At 43.6% G+C, this 23,946-nt stretch overlaps 1 protein-coding gene across 9 annotated transcripts in view; it reads right to left on the bottom strand.

The window, feature by feature from the left end:
- SLC23A2 (solute carrier family 23 member 2) overlaps positions 1–23,946 on the bottom strand; it is a 151,155-nt gene that overhangs the window by 78,592 nt on the left and 48,617 nt on the right. For 4 of the 9 annotated variants that reach the window (XM_054541692.2, XM_024238913.3, XM_024238915.3 and 1 more), the window contains 2 exons: positions 5,869–5,909; positions 1,477–1,736 (listed from right to left, as the gene is read on the bottom strand). In XM_054541692.2, coding sequence (XP_054397667.1) covers positions 1,477–1,584 — 108 coding nt within the window. In that variant the 5' untranslated portion in view covers positions 1,585–1,736; positions 5,869–5,909. Of the gene's footprint in view, positions 1–1,476; positions 1,737–2,828; positions 3,553–5,868; positions 5,910–23,946 lie in introns of those variants that run through there. The other 5 variants (XM_063720707.1, XM_024238916.3, XM_024238912.2 and 2 more) reach the window with 2 other exon arrangements.

Genomic DNA, 23,946 nt, shown 5'->3' with positions numbered 1-23,946 from the left:
TTGGCTTGAGCCCTGGAATTCAAAGTTCCATTATGATTTTACGACTGCCCTCCAGCATAGGCAAGAGTGAGACTCAGTCTCTTCTTTTTTTTTTTTTAAGAAAAAATAAAAAAAAAATGAATCCTCCAAGGCAGGAGGATTGCTTGAGCTCAAACTCTTAAGTTCAAAACCAGCCTGGGCAACATAGGGAGACCCTGTCTCTACAAAAGTAATAAAAAATATTAGCTGAGCATGGTAGCAGGCATCTGTGGTCCCAGCTACTTGGGAGACTGTGGTGGGAAGACTGCCTGAGCCCAGGAGGTCAAGGCTACAGTGAGTCTTAATTGTGCCACTGCATTCCAACTCAGGTGACACAGTGAGACCCAGTCTTAAAAAATAATCCTGACACCTCTGTAGATCCATCTACCCTCAAATGTCTTACTGTTGAGTCCCTTTATCATCAGGCCAGGGGGCATGCCAATAGTCTCAGATGCAACATTGATAACAATAACTAATCTTGAAACCAGGCGTGGTGGTTCATGCTTATAATCCTAGTGCTTTAGGAGGCTGAGGCGAGAGCATCACTTGAGCCCCAGAGTTCAAAACCAGCCTGCGCAACACAGTGAGACCCCATCTCTACAAAAAGTAGAAAAAATTAGCCAGCTGTAGTAGACTACAGGCTGCACACACCTATAGTCCCAGCTATTCGGGAGACTGAGATGGGAAGATAGTTCAAGCCTGGGAAGTCAGGGCGCAGTGAGCTTTCAGGGCGCCACTGAACTCCAGCCTGGGCAACAGAGCAAGGCCTTGTCTCAAAAAAAAGAAAAAAAAAGAAAAAAATCCTAGAATACTATTCTTGCCATTAACCACATCTCCAATATTAAGAGGAAACCATCTTGAGGCAAGACCTCTCTAAAGAGCATTTTTCTGTTTTTAAACCAACACATTATAGGTAACTTTATACAAATCAAGTCATCATCCTACATCTGGGAAAAAAATGTTCTTACTGAATGTAAATGAATGTGTGTAATCAGCCTTATTTGACTGCTGTCACTTATTTGGATAAAACTACCTCTACGCTGGACACTGCTGCCATAATACACATGGACAGTGAGGTTCCAAGCAGTAAGTCATTCATCCTCCCAGCTTGCAATATGAGTGTGATGTTGGGTTGCACATTATTTCCTAAGAGTACATTTTTGAAGATAAAATTAAGCCTTCAACATCCTCCAGGACACAGTAAGCACTGGGCTAGATTTAAAATGTTAACAGCAATGCATACTTCCTTCCTGGAGTTAATCCCAGCAGATGACTCCAGGCTGAGAGCACAGCTAAAACCCGAGAGTTAGCCCAAAGACTATCTCACATATAAAGTACTTGGTTTGCAAATGCCTTAACCTTCACTGAAAACATGAGCATTAAAGCCAATCCTATGTTGATTCCATACGGAAACTACTTTCAAGAGATTTAAGAAAGGAAGATGGGGAATATGATTACCGGAAGAGTGAAGAAAGCGGGGTGCTTTGCCTCGTCTTCGTATTTGCCTTCTGTTGAACTTCCAGCCTCCATTGATTTGGATGTGGTATTCTTACCAATACCCATCATTAAGAGAAACGAGTAGTTTGGACAGCCGTTGGAGAGCAGCTGGAAGTGAAGGCTTATTCAAGCTAGGAGCCCAGGATCAGCTGGCTCTTCTAGTGCCTGGAGCCCCCGATTCTCAGGCAGAGATGAGGCCTGCAAACGGCATCTCTTAGCACCTAGAAAAGAAGAGCACAGCCAAATCACCCCAAAGCATGAAAACAACACAGGCCATGCAGTCACTGAGTTTCTTGCACAGAAAAAAAGTCACACTACACATTATACCCAAGCATCCAAAAAATACTTTACCTAATTACAGTTTTCAGGCACCAATCCCTTCTTCATTTATAGTCACCCACTGATTCTGAATTGCCCACTAGAGAGGGGGACCACTAAACCAAACTATCAAAAACATCACTATACTAGAGAGAAAAAAAATAGCTAAGGTACTTCTTTGATATGCATATGGTTTATATCTCATAACCCAGCACTACCTAATATAACTTTCTGCAATGAGGGAGATGTTATATATCTGTCCTATCCAACACAGTCATGTGGCTACTGAGAACCTGAAATGTGCTTAGTGCAAATGAGTAACTGAATTTTAATTGTATCTAATTTTAATCAAAATTTAAGATACTTGTAGCTTGTGGCTACTATACAGGGCAATGCAGATACAGCCAATTAATCATGATTAGATGGGCATTAAAATAATTCTAAATTCCCTACACGTGCCCAATTAAAAGCAGGGGAAGACACTCAAAAGCAGTAAAAAGAGGAGGTTGCCAGGCGCAGTGGCTCATGCCTATACTCCCAGCACTTTGGGAAGCTAAGATTTTGGGAGGTAGGTAGATCACTTGAGGTCAGGAGTTTGAGACCAGCCTGGCCAACATAGTGAAACCCTATCTCTACTAAAAATAAATAAATAAATAAAAAAATACAAACAGCCAGGAGTGGTGCTGCATGCCTGTAATCCCAGCTACTCGGGAGGCTGAGGAGGAGAATCACTTGAACCTGGAAGGCGGAGGTTGCAGTGAGCCGAGATCACATCACTGCACTCCAGCCTGGGTGACAGAGTAAGTGAAATTCAGTCTCAAAAGAAAAAAAAATGAGAAGGCACAGAGGATCCCTCCAAGGAATGGCATACATACGATGAAACATGCCTAGCTATGCCTGAATTTTTACAAAGAAAAAGATAATGCAAACAGGTAGGAGTGGGAAGGGCAGAGCGCATCCCCTGGTACTCCAATTAGGGTGAGGTCAGATCTTACCACCAATTATCTTCCCATTAGGAATAAAGAATCCAACCAAGCTGCCCTGCAAACGTGAGGACAGGCCTGCAATAAGTTTGGAAATACAAGTACAGAACTTGCTGTTCGAGGAACTCTTCATGGGACACTTCGTTCAATAAACACTTTGGATGAGCCAGGGGAAAAACGAAATGTAAAGAAATAAAAAAGAGAACGAATTACACAAATTTTAGAGTTCAGAAATCAGAAGGCCAAAAAGGAAAACAAAAGAAACTGCTGCCAGAACATGAAGTTCCATGAGTGGAATACGGAGAGCTAGGTACACACATCAAATTCTTCTGGGGTGGTCGTTCTTGTTTGCATATTCATGCACATTTTGCATTTTCATTCACGTGCTATCCATGTTCATTTAAAGCAGTGGTTCTCAATCCAGAGTAATTTTGCCCTGCAGGGGACATCTGGCAATGTCTGGAGATGTCTTTGGCCATCACAACTCGGGGAGAGCTATTAACATCTAGTACACAGAGGCCAGGGGTGCTGCTGAACATCCTTCAATGAACAGGACAGATCCCACACCAAGATTTCAGGAGGGCTGAGACTGAGAAATCTTCATTTAAAGACACTTCTCTCCTCCCGAGGATGGCATCCCAGATGTGCCATGTTAATCCTAAGGACAAGATCAGGTCCTCTAAGGCATACACTCGGCAGTTGGAGAAGCAGGAACATGCATATAGCAGAGACAGCAAAGCCCACACAGAAGCACGTCTATGGGACTTACTCCAGCTTGGTCATTATAAAAAGAATTTTCTGGCCAGGGGTGGTAGCTCACGCCTGTAATCCCAGCACTTTGAGAGGTTGAGGCGGGTGGATCACCTGAGGTCGGGAGTTCAAGACCAGCCTGGCCTGCATGGTGAAACCCCATCTCTACTAAAAAATACAAAAATTAGCCAGGTGTGGTGGCGGGCGCCTGTAATCCCAGCTACTCAGGAAGCTGAGGCAGGAGGATCGCTTGAACCTGGGAGCCAGAAGTTGCAGTGAGCCAAGATTGCGCCATTGTACTCCAGCCTGGGCAAAAGAGTGAGACTCTGTCTCAAAAAAAAAAAAAAAAAATCTTGAAACTTCTTGTCAGAAAAAAACCAAGGCCGGGCACGGTGGCTCATGCCTGTAATCCCAGCACTTTGGGAGGCGGAGGTGGGCAGATCATGAGGTCAGGAGATCGAGACCATCCTGGCTAACACGGTGAAACCCTGTCTCTACTAAATATACAAAAAATTAGCCAGGCGTGGTGGCAGGCACCTGTAGTCCCAGCTACTTGGGAGGCTGAGGCAGGAGAATGGCGTGAACCCACGAGGTGGAGCTTGCAGTGAGCTGAGATCGCACCACTGCACTCTAGCCTGGGCGACAGAGCGAGACTCCGTCTCAAAAAACAAACAAACAAACAAAAAAACAAAAACCATACCAACACAAGCAGCTTACTGACAAAGGAAAGATAATATTAATATCAGACTTCTTATCATTAACAGTAAAAACTAGAGGAAAAAGTGATGTTTACAGTATCCAGACAGAAATGAATGCAGAGCCTAAAATGCCACATCCAGACCACCTCAGGGGTCCCACCACCCTGCCACAGCCCCCGCCACTCACAGGTCCTAATTCATTCATCACAACTCTGCTGTTTAATAAGGATATGAAACTCTACCGCAGGGATCACTACAACGCTGTGAAGTCTGATAGGCCTTAATATATGAAATCTGTGCAGGCCGGGCGCGGTGGCTCACGCCTGTAATCCCAGCACTTTGGGAGGCCAAGGCAAGCGGATCACGAGGTCAGGAGGTCGAGACCATCCTGGCTAACATGGTGAAATCCCATCTCTACTAAAAATACAAAAAAATTAGCCAGGCGTGGTGGCGGGCGCCTGTAGTCCCAGCTACTGGGGAGGCTGAGGCAGGAGAATAGCGTGAACCTGGGAGGTGGAGCTTGCAGTGAGCCGAGATCGTACCACTGCACTCCAGCCTGGGCGACAGAGCAAGACTCCATCTCAAAAAAAAATTAAAATTAAAAAAATATATATATGTATAAAAATCTGTGCAAGTGGGTAATTTTTCAGATATGTTGCCATGCATTGATTCATGAGTTTTTCATGTCTGCTGGCAACCACAGAGCCTCTTTTGTGGTTTATCCCCTTATGTCCTTTGCCTATTTTCTATAATGTTTACAGAGCTTTATTTTAAGGATATTAATCCTTTAAATCTTTGTTGTATTTGATGCAAACATTTTATCCCTGCTTTTTGTTTATGAATTTGGGGGATGACCTTTTGAGCTGCCAGAGTTGTCATCATGTTTGTGTAGCCAAATTCATCAGCCTTCTACATTGTGAGTTAGCCACTGACACCCATCATCTTCCCAAAATCTGCAAAAAACCCAGAGTGAAAATAAACATACCTAAAAATAAAATCTGCCTGAAGGAGCCACAGTGGGCCTCTACCTTGAGACCACCAGAAGTTTATTTTTTCAGAAAATAAAACGGGCAAAGAGGATAGTGAAATACTGGTAGATTTTTACATGGCCACATGCCATATAGTCATATTCCAAGGGACAAATAAGCTCTTTGTCCCACATCTAGCATGTCAGCAGAGCTTTCAAATCACCCTTATCTATATCAACTTTAGGGAAGATGGGACTTTTTTTCTTAAAGAGATGGAGTCTCATTATGTTGCCCAGGCTGGTCTCAAAATCCTGGCCTCAAGCGATCATCCTGCCTCAGCCTCCCATGTAGCTGGGACTACAGGTGCAAGCCACCATGCCTGGCTAAGGAAACTGATGGGACTTTTTAAAGCAGAATAAATTTACTCTCCTAGGTTAAGTTCATCTTGGTGTTCCAGACATGAACATCCACTGCAGCAGCAAACCCCTCCCCACTGTCCCCAGCACTAGGAACAGAGACAGTTCCAACCTGACAAGAATACCTTCCAGCAAGTAACTCTGTGCTCCATTTCTCCACCACGCATTTAATTGAACCTCATAAGCTACAGTGGGGGAACCACCAATGCACTTCACTTACCTCTTCCAGAGTAGTGCCTGGAGTATCCTGAAGCCTTAGACCTGAAAGAGCACAAGAGAGGATAAGACTCATAAAGCGCAGAGCAGTGATGTTCTGAGAAAGGCGTCAGGGAAGAGGACTGCAGGGCTCAGGAAGAGGGGAGCACCTTTCATCAGGGACAGTACATGGAGGAAGAAGGAAGAAGGGGTGAATGCTGAACAAAGAAATGTGTCCTTGGACACCGCCATAAAAAGCCCAAAAGGACAGAGCATTCCACACCCCAGTGCACAAGGATGATGCGGACACTCTCAAGGTCAGAAAGTATGCGACAACCCGAGATCAGAGAGTTTATCCACACAGGATGAGCGTGGTGTGCATAAATGCCAAGGTCCAGCGGCAAAATGCAACAGATAAAAGGGGAGAGGTGAGGGAAGAGTGGAGTTTAACGTCTGTATTAAAACAACAAGCAAAATCTCCCTGGGAATTTGACACCAGGGAAAGTGTGCCAACCCGTGGTCCCTCGTTGCCCCTTTTCCTACCCCTTGCAAAAGAGAGAAAGAGAATGAGCAAATCCACTCACTGTCTTGGCCTTAATACACGACACTGGGGAAAGAGGAACAGAAGGATGGAAGACCATGATGGCGATAACGACAGTAATAACTGCAATTTTCCAGTTGTTAAGTGTTGGTGTGTGCCAGGCACTTCTCTGACCTCTTATTAAATAAATGAGTTATTTCTGGCCAGTAAGCGTAATATTACTTGATTTGCACACAAACTCTACAAAAGTAGAAACTGAGCTTCAGAGAAGTAAAATAACTTGCCAAAGGATACACAGCTATAGGCAGTAGAACAGGATTCAAACTTGAAACAGTAATTTGAACCTGCCGTTACACTGTTTATACAAGCAAGACATAAAACTGCCCTTTAAATGCTCAGCTTACAGCTGTTCTCCCTGGACAAACACAGCCCAGGCCAGCTGGCCTATACACACTGCCTCTGTGAGACTTGCTGGTGATTTTGCCCTCCTTGTGATTTTTGAGGGGGCACTGAGGGGCAGGAATCACCTTCAAGCTCCTTTTCCAGGGCTGACACCCACTCTCCTTGGACTAGGAACTCTCTAACATACGCACTTCTATTCACCTGCACGGCTGCTCCCTAGCACACATCACCATGGTCTCTCATCAACATCACAACAGCCACTTAACTTGTGTTTTCATTCCATCTTTTTTTTTTGAGATAGGATCTCACTCTGTTGCCCAAGCTGGAGTGCAGTGGCGCGATCACAGTTCACTGCAGCCTTGACTTCTCAGGCTCAGGTGATCCTCCCACCTCAGCCTCCTGAGTAGCTAGGACTATAGGCATGTGCCACCACACCTGGCTAGTTTTTGTAGAGATGAGGTTTCACAATGTTGCCCAGGGTGGTCTTGAGCTCCTGAGCTCAAGCAGTCTCCTGCCTTAGCCTCCCAAAGTGCAGGGATTACAGGCACGAGCCACTGCACCTGGCCCTCATTCCATCTTTTTTTTTTTTTTTGAGACAGTTTCACTCTTGTTCCCCAGGCTAGAGTGCAATGGCGCCATCTCGGCTCACCGCACCCTCCACCTCCCGGGTTCAAGCAATTCTCCTGCCTCAGCGTCTCGAGTAGCTGGGATTACAGGCATGCGCCACCATGCCCAGCTAATTTTGTATTTTTAGTAGATGTTGGCCAGTCAGGCTGGTCTCGAACTCCCAACCTCAGGTGATCTGCCCACCTTGGCCTCCCAAAGTGCTGGGATTACAGGCGTGAGCCACCGTGCCCGGCCCCTCATTCCATCTTGATGGCTCTAAACACTTGTCCAAATGGTAAGTAGCATGATGCTTCAACAGAAAATTACCATGCTCTTTGATGGCTTCCTAATTTAAAATGACACCCAAATTCCTTTACAAGAGGTGACTATGGGGCCTATCCAGGCCCCCTTTCCCAGTCCCTCATGGCCCCTACTGTGGTTACTCACAGGCCTCTCCTATCTCTCAGGACCCTGCTCATGCCATCCCTCCAAAATAAGCCCCCTTCATCTCACCCCTTCTCACTGGGGTGACTCCCATCAATACTTCCTCTGATCGCCACTCATCATGATGTCGGAGGACCATGTGGAGGGCTGAGTGTGATGGCTCACATCTGTAATCCCAACACTTTGGGAGACCCAGGCAGAAGGATTGCTTGAGGCTAGGACTTTGAGACCAACCTGGGCAAGATAGCAAGACCCCATCTGTACAAAAAAAAAAATTAAGGTAAAATTTTAAAAGATTATTGTAACTAAGCAAGATCATGTCTGTCTGTCTGTCTGCCTAGCCAGACAGCTGTGGGAAACAGAAAGAAACAGTATCACAGCCTCACCATCTTACCTCCACCCCTGGTGCTGAACTTGGCACATATATTAAAGGCTCTCCAACGTTTGTGGACTGATAAATGATTTTTTTAAGGCATGTGGTATAATGTAAGAGTGTTTTCATTTAATAATCTTACTACATCAAACCTATCGGTGACACAACAGATGTCAGGAACAAGTCGGGGGTGTCAACGTCACCACCATCGATGGGCACCGACCAAGAAAGATGAGGGAAGTATTAGAAAAGTCCAAATTATAACTATATCAAAAGATATGAAAAATCTCAGAGAATCTACAATTACATAGCGAGTTACAAAACACATGAGCAAGCCTCTTTCGATGTGATTGAATCAAACATTTCCCAAATGCCAGCGACAAGCATCTGTATCAGAAGCTAGCTAGCCACCATCTGGCCTGTTTCTCTTAAAGTCCCTGCTAAAAATGGTTTTTACATGTTTAAAGGATTGTGAACAACAGCAAAGAAGAACATGTGACTGAGATCACCTGGCCCCTAAAACCAAAGACATTTATAGAAAGGTTTGCCCATGCCTGACAATAATAGGATAAAGGAATCCTGCTCACCATGGCAAGAATAACATTAAATACTTAAGAATAAATTTAATAAAAATATGTGTGACCTTTATGAAGAAAATGATAAAATATTACTGAGGGACATAAAAAGGATTTGAATAACCAAAGAAACAGAGGATACTCTTCGATAGGAAAGGTACTGTAAGAATATTCATTTTCCAATTAACATAATCTATACGGATTTAATAAAAATCCCTTAATACCCCCCCAATGAGTCAGAGGAGCTTGCTAAAAAATCCTCTAGAAGAATAAGCAAGGGCCAGGCATGGTGGCTCATGCCTCTAATCCCAACAGTTTTGGGAGGTGGAAGCAGGTGGATCACCTGAGCTCTGGAGTTCGAGACCAGCCTGGGTAACATGGAAAAACCCTGTCTCTACCAAAAATACAAAAAATTAGCCGGGTGTGGTGGCGTGCACCTGTGGTCTCAGCAACTCGGGAGGCTGAGGTGGATCACTTGAGCCTGGGAGGTAGAGTTTGCAGTGGGCCACGATCATGCCACTGCACTACAGCCTGGGTGGCAGAGTGAGAACCCATCTCAAAATAATAACAATAATAATAAGCAAGGATAGCCACAAATATTTGAAAAATAGGAGGAGTGTGGTCAGTGAGATAAGAACCCTAATGTAAAGTTGTAATAAACAGAAGTTCAACAAGTATGAAAACAAAGTAACTGTTAGTCATTAAAAAAAAACCCAAAAACTGATGAACATATGATATGGCAGCACTTCAAATCATAAAACCAACTATGGATTTTTCAATATACATGCCAAGACAATTGGTTACCACCAAGTAATAAAATCCAGAAGAAGTAAGACCTAACGTCTACATTTTAACATTGTTAAGAAAGCACAGAAATATTTATTGACATGGAAAGATGTTCACCCTGTTATATATGTGCTATTTTTTAACTTGCCTTTTTACATAACACAGGGTGAACATCTTTCCATGAAGTGAAACAAGCCAGTCACAGAAGGACAAATACTGCATGACTCCACTTACATGAGGTGTCTAAAATAGTCAAATGCAGAAGCAGAGTAGGATGGTGGATGCCAGGGACTTGGGGGAGGGGTCAATGGAGAACTGACACTCAACAGGTTAAAAGTTTTAGGTTGCCAGGTACAGTGGCTCACGCCTGTAATCGCAACACTTCGGGAGGCCAAGGCAGGAGGACTGCCTGAGGTTGGGAGTTCAAGACCAGCCTGGCCGACATGGTGAAAACCCGTCTCTACCAAAAACACAAAAATTAGCTCAGCGTGGTGGTGCACGCCTATAAGCCCAACTACTTAGGAGGCTGAGGCACAAGAATCACTTGAACCCAGGAGGCGGAGGTTGCAGTAAGCCGAGATTGCACCACTACACACCAGCCTGGGCCACAGAGCAAGACTCTGTTTAAAAAAAAAAAAGTTTCAGTTACACAACATGAGCAAATTCTAGAGATCTGCTGGACCACACTGTGCCTATAATTAACAATACTTCGGTCAGGCATGGTGGCTCACGCACGCCTATAATCTTAGTACTCTGGGAGGCTAAGAGTGGGAGGATTGCTTGAGGCCAAGAGTTCAAGATCAGCCTGGGCAACATAGTAAGATTCCATCTCTATAAAAAATGAAATTTTTAAAATTAGCCAGAAAACAAAACAATACCATATTGTACACTCAAAAAGTTGTCAGCTGGGCCTGTAATCCTAGCACTTTGGGAGGCCAAGGTGGGCAGATCACCTGAGGTCAGGAGTTCGAAACCAGCCTGGCCAACATGGTGAAACCCATCTCTACTAAAAATGTAAAAAATAGCCAGGCATGATGGAGCATGCCTGTAATCCCAGCTACTCGGGAGGCTGAGATAGGAGACACACTTGAACCCAGGAGGCAGAGGTTGCAGTGAGCCAAGATGGCACCACTGCACTCCAGTCTGGGTGACAGGGTGAGACTCTGTCTCAAGAAAAAAAAAAAGTTGTTAATAAGGTAGATCTCGTGTTAAATGTTCTTACCATAATAAAAATAAAAAAATAAAAAGAATGGTAGAAGATACTAGTTTTGAGTGATAAAAGTTATTTCATAAGTGAAAAGAATTAAAAGCAATATATACAATGAAAAAGATAGTATGTACAGCATTAACCCACTGTGTATGTGTAAAGTATGTGGCCATGTATATACACACACCAAAATGTCAACCAAAATGTTGAGTGATAGAAACACAAATGACTTATTTTCCTGTTTTTACTCCTCTATATTTTCTAAACTAACTTAACTACAAAAGATGGGCCCAATTTCTCCCCTAAGAGCCTAATGGTGTCCACATCAGCACCAGTTCTTCCTTACTCCTCAGACTCAAGTCCAGGGGAAAGGCTGGTTCCCCTTACAGCATCTACCCCCTTTACAATGTAATGCAAGCAAATCAATTCAGTCCTTTCTGCTGTGAGCTCAGGATACAGCAGTGTGGAATAATGTCCTCATGTTTAAAGTTCTAAAATAACTTTGGGTTTCAGAAGAGAGTGGAGAAAAGCCAAGGTTCTACAAATTATACTTGGTATCTAGATTTTTTAAAGCTCCCTGCAGCCAAAGTTAAAAATCACTACCTTAGAGGAAGCAGGAAATCGCAACAGTCTCAAAAAAAAAAAAAAAAAAAAAAAAAAAAGTCACCTGGAAATAAATGTAAACCTGACAGAGAAAAAAAATCAGCCATCTGGAAAATTCTGTTATGAGGAAGTAGAATAGTAAAATAAAATATTTAGATGTGTAACAAATCTTCCAATTACCTAAGGACTGAATCACTAGCTCTCCAGCCACCAACAATTATGCACAAATGCAGAAGCTTTTAATCAGTACTTGTTTCATCAGCTATTCAGCCTGTAATGATTTCTTTTGAACTTCATTTTATCTGACCATCTCTCGCTGTCCAGGAAACAGTCACCCCTCTCACTGTGGCTTAGCAGGGCCACCTGAAGGAGAAATGTGATGGCACTGTCCAGAAGTTTTCGGAGCTGAGCTATTCCTGGAGTTAAATACCAAAACCTTCTGTGTTTCTCGAAAGAACCACCGAATCCTAAGAAAAACCTGTCCTTTCATGATCAGCACCTAGCAGAGTGAACAGGTAACATAGAAACCCTCCAATGGCTGAATGGATAAATCACTAAGTCTTCCCAAAAAGTAGAATCCCCGTATGTAAAATTCACCTTTAAGGCAGAGCACAGTGACTCATGCCTATAATCCCAACACTTTGGGAGGCCTAGTTGGGAGGATTGCTTGAGGCCAAGAGTTCGAGATCAGCCTGAGCAACATAGCGAGACTCTTGACTCTATAAAAAATAAAACATAAAATTCATCTTTATATTCCCAGCTCCTAGTACAGAATAGACAGATGCTCTTTACAAGGAAGTACACGGGGCGGGGGGGAGAAGATAGATGTTCCATAAATGCTAATGAAATTTACATTTACTCCAAGTAGATGGCACTGGATAAATACTATATCAGAAATATAAATCCATGGCAAATCCATCATTTGCTCCAGACATAAAAACCCACAGTTCTCCAAAAGGACACGAGAGAGAGGAACAGCCAGAATAACAATCAGTGGCTCATGTGCTTAAGACTCACTTGGGAAGCTTATTTAAAATATGCACTTCTGGGTCAGGCACGGTGGATCACACCTGCAATCCTAGCACTTTGGGAGGCTGAGGCAGGCGGATCGCTTGAGCCCAGGAGTTCAAGACCAGCCTGGGCAACATGACGAAACCCGATTTCTACCAAAAATAATAAAAAAAAAAAAATAGAAAAATTAGCCAGGCATGGTGGTATCCACCTGTAGTCCCAGCTATTTAGGAGACTGAGGTGGGAGGATGGCTTGAGTCCAGAAGGTAAAGGTTGCAGTGAGCTGAGACTGCACGACTGCACTCCAGCCCAGGCAACAGAGCCAGATTCTGTCTCAAAAAAACAACAACAAAAAAAGACAGATTTCTTTCACACAAATACATGTAAGACAAAAATTCGACACTGTTTTATTTATAACAGCCCCAAACTGGAAACATCCAAAGAGCTATCAAAAGGTGGACGGGTAAACAAATCATGGTGGGTCCATCAAAAGGCATACTAGTCAGCAACAAACCAGAGAGCGTCTGCTGACATGCCTGACAGCACAGGGGAGTTGCACAGACGTTTTGTTAAAGCAGCCAGACACAAGACATGCAGTCTGATTCTCAAAAGACAAAACCATTCTACGGGAAGCAGAGAGTGGTACCTAGGGCAGGAATGGAGGAAAGGGCTCCCCAGGGAAAGGACGGAACCTTTGGAGTGATAGAAATCTACTGTTTTGACTGTGATTCTGGTGACTCCATTTGGATGTATATCCACTTACTCTATGTAAACACTATCGCAATAAAATTGACTTTAGAAGACTAAAAGAATTCAAAAACCCTGTAATCCCGCCAATTTAAAAAATGCCCCCTTCTCATATTCTAATCCTATAAACCTACCTTGGGGGCTTGGGAACCTGTATTTTTGTTTGTTTGTTTGTTGAGATGGAGTCTTGCTCCGTCACCCAGGCTGGAGTGCAGTGGTGCAGTCTCAGCTCACTGCAACCTCTACCTCCCGGGTTCAAACAACTCTCTGTCTCAGCCTCCCAAGCAGCTGGGATTACAGGCATGCCCCACCACACACGGCTAATTTTTGTATTTTTAGTAGAGACAGGGTTTCGCCATCTTGGTCAGGCTGGTCTTGAACTCCTGACCTCGTGATCCACCTGCCTTGGCCTTCCAAAGTGCTAGGATTACAGGCGTGAGCCACTGCACCCGGCCAGGAACCTGTATTTTTAACAAATGCACAAATATTCTCATGCTAGAGGTCCTCAGATCACCCACACCTTGGGATAGGAAATCTTGGCTGGGAGAAAGCTATTGTCTCCACTTCTTTAAACCAATCCAGACAGTGGAAGAATATGACTAAGAAGGAGTGCCCTCTGGGATAAGGACACTCAAAACCTCAACCTGCCAAGTGCTACTTTGGTTCTCACCAAGACACAAGAGCTTTCAGGGCCGGCTAGGTCCAATGATGAAGCACATTTCAAAAGCCAATCCATGGCTCTTTGCTTAAATCCCATAAGGGGATTATAATCAAACTGTGGCTGCTCCATTAAGTTCTGTTAAATGCTAACATTTGACCTAAATGCTTTTAATTCAAGTCAAAAAAGATTGTTGGAACATATACCCTCAACTTGTAGGTGTGGTGAGAGCTGGTTTTGAATGAAACGCTCTGAATTCTCAAAAAAAAAAAAAAAAAGAAAAAGAAAAAATCTTCAACTTGTATATGATCAACTTCCTTTGAATGAAATGACTTAACTGGTTACCTAATACACAGAGTCCGACTTCAGGGAGTTTGCAATTCTGATGCTGATCCTAGCTATAATTATTCCATTTAAAGCTCCAAGCAGCAACGAATGAACTTGTAAACAGTGGTGATTATTTGATCTTGTGATGACAACTATGCTCATAGCGTGTGACTGAATTTAAAAAAAAAAAACAATCATCCTGCAGTCTTCTCTAAAACACTGCAGGAACTCTTGATCTCGTTTTTTTTGTTTGTTTGCTTTTTTGTTTTTTTTGAGACAGAGTCTGGCTCTGGCACCCAGGTTGGAGTGCAGTCAAGCAATCGCAGCTCAATGCAACCTCCCACCTCAGCCTCCTGAGTAGCTGTGACCACAGGCATGCGCCACTATGCCCAGCTAATGTTTGTATTTTTTGTAGAGACAGGGTCTACTTGTTGCCCAGGCTGGTCTCGAACTCCTGAGCTCAAGCAATCCACCCGCCTCAGCCTCTCAAAGTGCTGGGATCACAGGCATGAGCCACCATGCCTAGCCAGCACTCATTTTTCAAATCACAAGTCAGTACCTACTAGTGAGTCATGAAATTAAATTAGTGGATCTTGACCAAAATTTTTAAAACAATGGCATTTGACAGAACAGAAAACTTCAGAGCATATCTCAAAAGACAGGGGTAACCGAGAGTGTCAAGGTAAAATGCTTCATGCTGTGGGTCAGGGGAAAAGAGTCTGGAAGTCACTGATGGAAAAGCTCTGCACACTGACATGAAAGGCATGTTCCAAGTGCCCGACTCAAATCAGATTATTTACTGACCTTAAACTAACATGCCCATAGAAATATTGTGCCAAAGTGAGAAAGCGGTACAAGATGATGGCACTGATGACAAAATATCATCATATTCCCCAGCCACAATGATGGAGGGGGTACCCAGAATTGCAGCACGAGGGTGGCCTTATAATTAATTACAATAATCTACCAGAGCCCTAAATCAAACTACCGCCAATGACTGCAATGGAAGGAATCTCCTTTGCACTCTAATGTGCCATCTCACCCTTCTGTCACTGTCTCGGTTTGTGGACTTAATTCTTTTAAGAGTTGGAAATGTTTTAAAGGAAGCCAGATAAAACCTGGATTTCTGAGAGGGAACCTAGGTACCATTGCCGAGTTCCATCTCAGAAACCAGTTTCCATCTGTAGCGAGCCCCAGGAGTAATGATCCCTTAGAGGCCACTCCCAGGGCCCCAGGAGGGGTCCTGACAGTAGCAATCCTGCTCTGACGGTAGAAAAAAAGGGTCCCTGGGCAAACACTGTACTAGTTAGAAATAATCTAAAAATGGGTTCTCAGGTCCTCACCAGTGGGCCAGAGAGGATGCAATGCCACTGGATAAATGTGGGAAATTCTCCTGAAACATCCATGGGGTGAGTTGGGTGGGAAGGATCATTCCTAACTGACAGCAAATAGTTTATGGCACATAAAGTAAAATGCACAACTGACAGAATGAAACAAGATGTTGAAGAATAGGCTCTGCCTACAGAAGATCCCTTCAGTCTGGCCCAAAGACTTAGTCCCAGAAGCTCTGGTACAGACAAGCTCTAGTCCCAAATGCAACACTAAATCCTAAAAAAGCTCCTGAATCCAGCCTGAGACACGTCATTTTGCTGACATCGAATTATGCATGAGCCATGAGAGGTGACGGTCATGGTATCTAGGTGACAAGACAATAACTCATTTGACTGCTTGTTCAGAAGAGCGATGGAGTCTGAGAAAGTAAAATGTCAGAGTGGTGTATGCTTTGTTTGTTTGGGGGTTTAAGATACAAAGTCATCCACAATCTTTCTTTTTCTAACCTAATGCTATAGCAAACATGCTACAGCGCCTACTGTGCCTGGTATCTTTCAGCAGAAATTTTCTTTCCAAAACTTTATTTAAATAAAATTATAACAAGACCATCTTAAGCCTCGTCATCCTGGCCATTTCTCCTCGGTGCCAGGTGCTGCCCACACTGCCCACATCGACCTCCAGAGTTCCCAGGTCTGGGCTCAAGAGGCCTCCTCCTCCAGGGGGCACTCCTGGGTCAGCTGTCCATCTTCTGTGTTTCCATGGTTCCCAGCTTCCTGTCCGCTCCCCACCAGAATGAGATGGCAGCAGGGACACAGTGTCCAATGCATAAAAGGCATTCAAATACTTGGGGAATCCCTGACTCGTTCAGGGAAATCTTGTGGCTGGGACATGAAAGGGGAAAGGGAGGGGCAGTATAGCAAAAAGTGCAGCCTGCATGACAAAAATTAAAATCTGAATGTACATTTTAGCAAACTAAAGCAGAACAAAGATGAGTTTTATTGCATTTATTTCTACTACGTAATTTAACACATCACTTTTTGCACACATGGTGCTTTTTATTTAAACACTATTTAAAATGTATTAATCATCAGTCATCACAGAAGCCACTGAAAAGCTAATTTTATATGGAATTTCAACAACAAGATAAAAACACGTGCATAATGAACTATCAAGTCCCAGGCACAAACATGGTTTCACTTAGCCCTTACAAAAATTCTGGGAGGGGTTGTTATTCTCTCCATTTCACAGATGAGAAACTGGAGCACAGAGAGGTTGATTTATCTCTGCACAAAAGCTCAGGGCCAATGTTGCGGGTCCAACAATCATTCTGAGAAGACAAACATTGCTCGTGTTACCTTCCAAGCTAAGAGAACAAGACTCTGAAGAAAAGGCCAAAAGACCAGAATAGGCCTGAGAAGGTCATATCTAAAAGTCATTCTGAAGGAAGCTGAGGAAAATTCGTGAGTTACGTGAGTTACTTTCAGGGAATAGAAAGAAAGCTTTCTTCTCTTCCAGGTCTCCAGATGCCTTTTGTCATTTGATGCTCCCCCTGGCTCACCCAATACAAAAATCGTGGGGGCCTGGATAACTTCGAGGAGATGGCTCTGCCCTGCTGATTCAGTCCCACTGTGTCTGGGATCCCTGCTCCATCCTCTTTCCAGCACAGCCCCTGAAGAGGAAGCCTCAGTAGGACACTTGGTCACCTCCAGCTACTGTTGCCAGAGCTGCCCCTGCTGGGAGAAGGCAGCCTCTGGTGCTGGGAGAAGCATCTCAAATAACTCAACGGACTCACCAGCCCTCTCTCTGATCTGCTCTTCAGACCATGTCATTCTCCAAGGGCCAAAGCCAAATTTCCTTCTTTCACCTGCAGAGAAAGATCCAGCTCCACTTTGCCTCTATTTCCTAACTACCCAATTATGCCTGCTTGGTTTTGCTGGACTTTGGCCCATTTATTCAGTCCTCTCAACACCACCCACTTTCCCAGTCTCATCTGGAAGACATTCCATTTGCAAATCTCTTTTGCAGTATTGTTTCTCCCCACCACACCATACCCCCTGCTCCCCCCAGTCCAGTATACCAAGAGTTCCTCTTCCCTGCAGACTCTCCCAAGATAAGGAAAAGGGAGCTCTGATGGATTCACCTGCTCTAATAGATTACCTGAGGGCTGAAGAGTGGGTTTGCCTAAACTGCACTGCAATTATCTGGGGCTGGGACACTAATTCTTCCCCAGGTTAACACCACATACATGGTGATCAAAATTATTGCAAAGCTTTTCCCTGATCTTCAGTAAATGGGAGGCTTTAAACATTCCATGCCTGTATGTTATACATTCTTTTTCCTGCAAAGGAGTGTGTTCTTCCTAAGCAATTCATTAAAAATTATATTCATTAAATACAGAGACTGCAATCACTTAGAATTGTATGCTACAGATGTCTTGCTTTTTTCTGGTGTCTGAACCTGACATTTTTTAATAACCCAAAGACCTTAAAAGAATTAAAAATATATCTGCACTCAGCTATAAGACACTCTAGCTCTCCATGAAGTTTGTTTCACTTATATTCCTTTTTGGTTGTTTACTTACTTTTCATCAAACTCCTGAAACTCTACATAGAAGGAAAACATAGGCTGGGCACGGTGGCTCACACATGTAATCCCTACACTTTGGGAGGCCAAGGCGGATGGATTACCTGAGGTCAAGAGTTCGAGACCAGCCTGCTCAACATAGCGAAACCCCATCTCTACTAAAAATACAAAAAAATTAGCCAGGCATGGTGGCAGGCACCTGTAATCCCAGCTATCTGGGAGCCTGAGGCGGGAGAGTTGCTTGAAGCTGGGAGGTGGAGCTTGCAGTGAGCCGAGATTGCACCATTGCACTCCAGCCTGGGTGACAGAGCGAAACTCCATCTCAAAAAAAAAAAAAAAAAAAAGGAAAACGTAAAAGAACACACAGCAGAGCTTTGGCAATCCTGGCACTGGATTGGACCCTGAAAATAAATAATTTATTTACATCGTTTTTACTTTATTTGCTCTGGAAAGTAAATAAGCACCTGAAAAACACAGAAATTTTACTCGCTGCAGATGAAGTTTTTATTGCTATTCTCTCTCACATACCTAAGTAAGCGCAGTGCCTTCTAAGAATTCCATAAATGTTAATGTTCAGTTTTTGATATTTAAATTATGTCTGACAGCACTAAGAAACCCTTTGGAGATTTTCTAGTAATGCAGCTGTGCAAAATTGAGAACTTCTCACCCACCTACACAGGCACAGTTAGTCACACACACACAGGCACACACACACACAGGAACAGACATATATGTAGAAAATTAGAAACATCACCAGAGATACAAACACTCAGATACTCACATGGAAACAGATACACGCAGACTCAAATGCACGCAGACACAAACAGATAGTAATCAATCTGTGTATCCTCACAACTCATTCCCCAAAGCAGAACCACCAAATGGCCTTACCTTCAAAGTGAAACCCCACCCTTCCACAGAAATGTCCTCTAATCAGTGCCTCACCCACCACTTCTGTGCCGGTGTCTGTGCAACCCCGCGACTGTCCTGGTACTCAGCATGAGACGCTCTCAGGTGCTGAAGGAATTTCAGCTTTTATAACCCACACAGGCTGGCCAAAATTGTATAACCACACCACCTCATTAGAAATGCTATTTGTGTTACACAACAGCCACCAGCCGGTTACAAACGGTTACTGCATGCCTCTATTATGGTCTCCTTAACGTCAATCTCTAGCAGGTTTCTCCACGGCAGGCTGGAGAGTCTATTGTAGAAACCAAGCAGCTGCTGAGAATACGTCTCAAACCTGCACTAAGAAGGAAAATTAAAACCTATCTTTGTAAACCCTTCAGTTCAGATGAATAAGTCCACCCATGCTGCTTCCAGCTCAGTGAAAAGGGGGATTAATTTTACTACCTGGTAAGTTTCCATTTCCCCAATCAGGGCCCAAAGACAATTGTTTTCAAAGCTCAAAAAATTTCAGATCTCAAGATAGGAGTTCATCATTAAAAGGTAGGCAAAGCCAACAAATAACTGTCACATTGGAGAGCTGACTGCTGGGGTCCAGTTCAACATGGCATCCAGCATGCAGGTCCCCACTGATTCCTACTGAACAGTGGAAGTACCCATGAAGTCACAAAAGTGGTGAATGCACACTGACAGTCTAACATCAGGACCAGGAAAGAAGTCACACCTGTGGCCAGACTTTGCCCTTCCCAGTCCTGACTCCAAGCCAGGGCCTGCCAGGAACCTGGGCAGTGGGCACCCTCTGCCCTGTGGAATATGCAAATACCTGCCTTCATCTCCCTAACACCAGACTGCCCTTCCCAAATCCAGAAAGGGAACTCGAGGCTCAGATGACAAACAGCCAGGCAGAAGAGGCATCAACCATCAGCAAGGGACATCTTAGAAGATGGGAGTCCCTGAGATAAAGACAGAAAAAGAACCAAGACAATTCCTGGAGAAAAGCAGCTGTAAGTATTCCTCATTCACAGAAACTTTGAGGAGCTCAGCAGTGGGATAAGAGGATGACACCACCTGACCAGAAGTGACACCTTAGTAGAAACTGGGGAGAAGGCTGGGAGCCAGGTGCTTCAACTGCTCAGGGTAGGAGACCCACCACCACAAGTGCCCAGAACACAGGTCCGCACATGACACATCCAACCCATCAGGTCAACACACCTAGGGGAGCCAAGAACTGTATTCAGGACATGCTGTGAAGACTCTAACATCAGAGAAGATTTGTTGCAGGAGCCAAAAGAAAATTTAAAACAAAAACTCACAGTTGGAATAAAGGAGGAAAAACATTTTTTAAGTTGGTATTTTTTTTAAAAAGGAAACAAGATTGACAATTATACGGAGAAAATGGATCAAAAACAAGAAGCTGAGGTAGGGAAGAACTGTAGGGAAATGAAAAGCCAGCATTAACTCGGAAGCAAGCGAGAGAAATGGCATCACAAAAGACTGAAACGGAGGTGGGTGACAGACCTGAGAAACTCTAAGAGACAAGGAAAAGTACAGAAAGGCTAAGGCTATTCCGAGACAGAGCTGGGCAGGAAAAAGCAAAGAACAAGGCCAAGCTGTGACTCATCAGTGCCTCTCAAGCAGACTTAGAAACAAAAGGGGCAATGAAGCCAGCTATGCTGTACGATTCCATTTACACAAAACGTCCAGAGTAGGCAAATCCAGAGACAGAAAGTTCATCAATGGTTGCCTGGGGCTGGGGTGGCAATGGGAGTGACTATTCATGGGTTTTAGGATTCTTTGCAGGATGAAAAAATTGTATTGTGGTGATGGCTGTACAGCTTTGTGAATAACAGTATACTAAAAACCACTGAACTGTATATTTTAAGATGATGACTATCGTGGTGTGTAATACACCTCAATAAAACTTTTTTTAAAAGAACAAATGAGGTCGGGTGTGGTGGCTCTCACCTGTAATCCTAGCACTTTGGGAGGCTGAGGTGGGCGATCACCTAAGGTCAGGAGTTTGAGACCAGCCTGGCCAACACAGTGAAATCCTATCTCTACTAAACATAACAAAAATTAGCTGGGTGTGATGGCACGTGCCTGTAATCCCAGCTACTTGTGAGGCTGACGGCAGGAAAATCGCTTGAACCTGGGAGGCAGAGGTTGCAGTGAGCAAAGATTGCACCACCACACTCCAGCCTGGGCGACACAGCAAGACTCTGACTCAAAAAAAAAAAAGAACAAATGGAAGATGTAGACTAAAAACTATTCTGAGATTAAGAAAAATCTGAGTAAAGGGACTACAAGGGCATTCTAGGTTCATGCAAAATCATATACTTGGACACATCCTAGCAAAATAATGTAACCACAGGATGAAAGAATCATAGACACATCCAGGGAGGAGAAAATGTTTGGTTTGCTTAAATGTTAGCTTGAATTAAGCTTAGCACCTTGGTTGTCCACAGCAGTATTAAATGTCAGAAGACAATAACACAAACACAAACTGAGGGAAAGGTCTTAACAAGGAATTTTATACCCAGATAAGGTGCCCTTCATGTGTGAAAGCCAAACCAGACAGTTTTAGATGTGCATGAGCTCAAAAGAAAAGGAGGGAAAGAAAGCCTGAAGCTATATTCCAACCAGGTTGGAATACAGAAGTGAAATTCACAGAGGCCACTAACTAGTATACAAGACTGCTAAGCATGGACGCTAAAACCATCAAGGTAGGGATAAAGCTAAATAATGAGTGTAAACCCGGTTATGAAACTTAATGCATAAGCCAAATTGCTCTCTAAACATATGCTATGTAAGAAATGTAATTAAATAGGCCGGGCACAGTGGCTAACGCCTGTAATCCCAGCACTTTGGGAGGCCAAGGCGGGTGGATCACGAGGTCAGGAGTTCGAGACCAGCCTGATCAACATGGTGAAACCCTGTCTCTACTAAAAATACAAAAATTAGCCAGGTGTGGTGGCGTATACCTGTAATCCCAGCTACTCAGGAGGCTGAGGCAGGAGAATCGCTTGAACCCGGGAGGCAAAGGTTGCAGGGAGCCGAAATTGCGCCACTGCACTCCAATCTGGGTGACAGAACGAGACTCAAAAAAAAAGGCCGGGTGTGGTGACTCATGCCTGTAATCCCAGCACTTTGGGAGGCCGAGACGGGCGGATCACAAGGTCAAGAAATCGAGACCACCCTGTCCAACATGGTGAAACCCCGTCTCTACTAAAAATACAAAAATTAGCTGGGCATGGTGATGCGCGCCTGTAGTCCCAGCTACTCAGGAGGCTGAGGCAGGAGAATCACTTGAACCCGGGAGGTGGAGGTTGCAGTGAGCCGAGATAGCGCCACTGCACTCCAGCCTAGCAACAGAGCAAGACTCCATCACAAAAATAATAATAATAAAATTAAATTAAATAAAAAAAGAAATGTAATTAAATAAAGCAGACAGAAAAGATTACATTAATAAAGATTGAAAACAGAGAGTAAGAAAATGCTAAAGCCCTTCTCCCAAACAGAAAGAATCGTAGGCCTTAACTATGACAATTAGAGAAACGAGTTTTTTTTTTTATGTTTTTCACTTAAAACCACTATTAGAATTTGAAACAGAACACAGACTAAAACACAGCTAGACCTGTGAGTTAAACCCATTTAGTTAAACCCATTTAATTAAAAATACTCAGATTGCATCAAAAAATAAATGCCAGCCAGACGCAGTGGCTCACGCCTGTAATCCTAGCACTTTGGGAGGCTGAAGTGTGCAGATTACTTGGGGTCAGGAGTTCGAGACCAGCCTAGCCAACATGATGAAACCCCATCACTACTAAAAATACAAAAATTAGCTGGGTGTGGTGGCACACACCTGCAGTCTTAGCTACCCGGGAGGCTGAGACAGGAGAATCACTTAGACGCAGGAGGCGGAGGTTGCAGTCAGCTGAGATTGTGCCACTGCACTCCAGACTCAGAGACAGACAGAGACTGTCTCAAAAAAATAATAAATAAAAATAAAATAAATGCCAACCCCCAAGATAGACCTTAAAGTGAAAAAAAGTAACACTAATGCTGCCTTATTATTTTTTAAATGTCAGACACAGTGGAATTCATGCCAAAAAGTATTAAGCAGGAAAAAGGAGGTCATTTTACATTGCTAAAGGATAAAATTCACAAGAAGAATATGATGTCAGTCTTTACATTCTGAACATTCTTTCACTGAAATAAAGCCCATAATGGCTAGAAATAGAGAAGAAATGACCAACACTTCATAAACATATCTCTCTCCAAGAAGATAGGGGTAGGGAGGATATACAAGCATAGGCCCCATGTCCATATTAATTTTATTTTGTATTGATCACAGAATCTGACCAATAAAATGAATAAGGCTAATATAATAGATATCAAACTTTGCACCCCATAGAAAATAGCTTCATTTTCAATGGCTAAAGAGCATTTATGAAAAGTCACCATCTATCATGCCACAAGCAAAATTTCAAACCCCACAAAAAAAGGAACATTTCGGCTGGGTGCAGTGGCTCATGCCTGTAATCCCAGCACTTTAGGAGGCCAAGGCATGTGGATCACCTGAGGTAAGGAGTTTGAGACCAGCCTGGCCAACATGGTGAAATCCCATCTCTACTAAAAATACAAACAATTAGCCAGGCGTGGTGGCAGGCGCCTGTAGTCCCAGCTACTCGGGAAGCTGAGGAAGGAGAATTGCTTGAACCTAGGAGGTGGAGGTTGCAGTTGAGCCAAGATCGTGCCATTGCACTCCAGCCTGGGTGACAGAGCAAGACTCTGTCTCCAAAAAAAAAAAAGAAAGAAAGAAAGAAAGAAACCAAAAAGGCATAAAACTCAGTGTCAATTTTTGAATAAACTCTTAGCACATTACACATGTAAGAAAAAAGTCCTCAAAAAGAACCCTGATCTCATACCAAAGGCAATGAGATACATAACCTGAACAACACCCTGAGGGGTGCCCTTTAAAGACAGAAACAGGAGTCTG

The sequence above is a fragment of the Pongo abelii genome, chromosome 21 (genome assembly GCF_028885655.2).
Source record: "Pongo abelii isolate AG06213 chromosome 21, NHGRI_mPonAbe1-v2.0_pri, whole genome shotgun sequence".
Classification (NCBI taxonomy): Eukaryota; Metazoa; Chordata; class Mammalia; order Primates; family Hominidae; genus Pongo; species Pongo abelii.
This window is presented reverse-complemented; position numbering and strand designations above follow the sequence as displayed.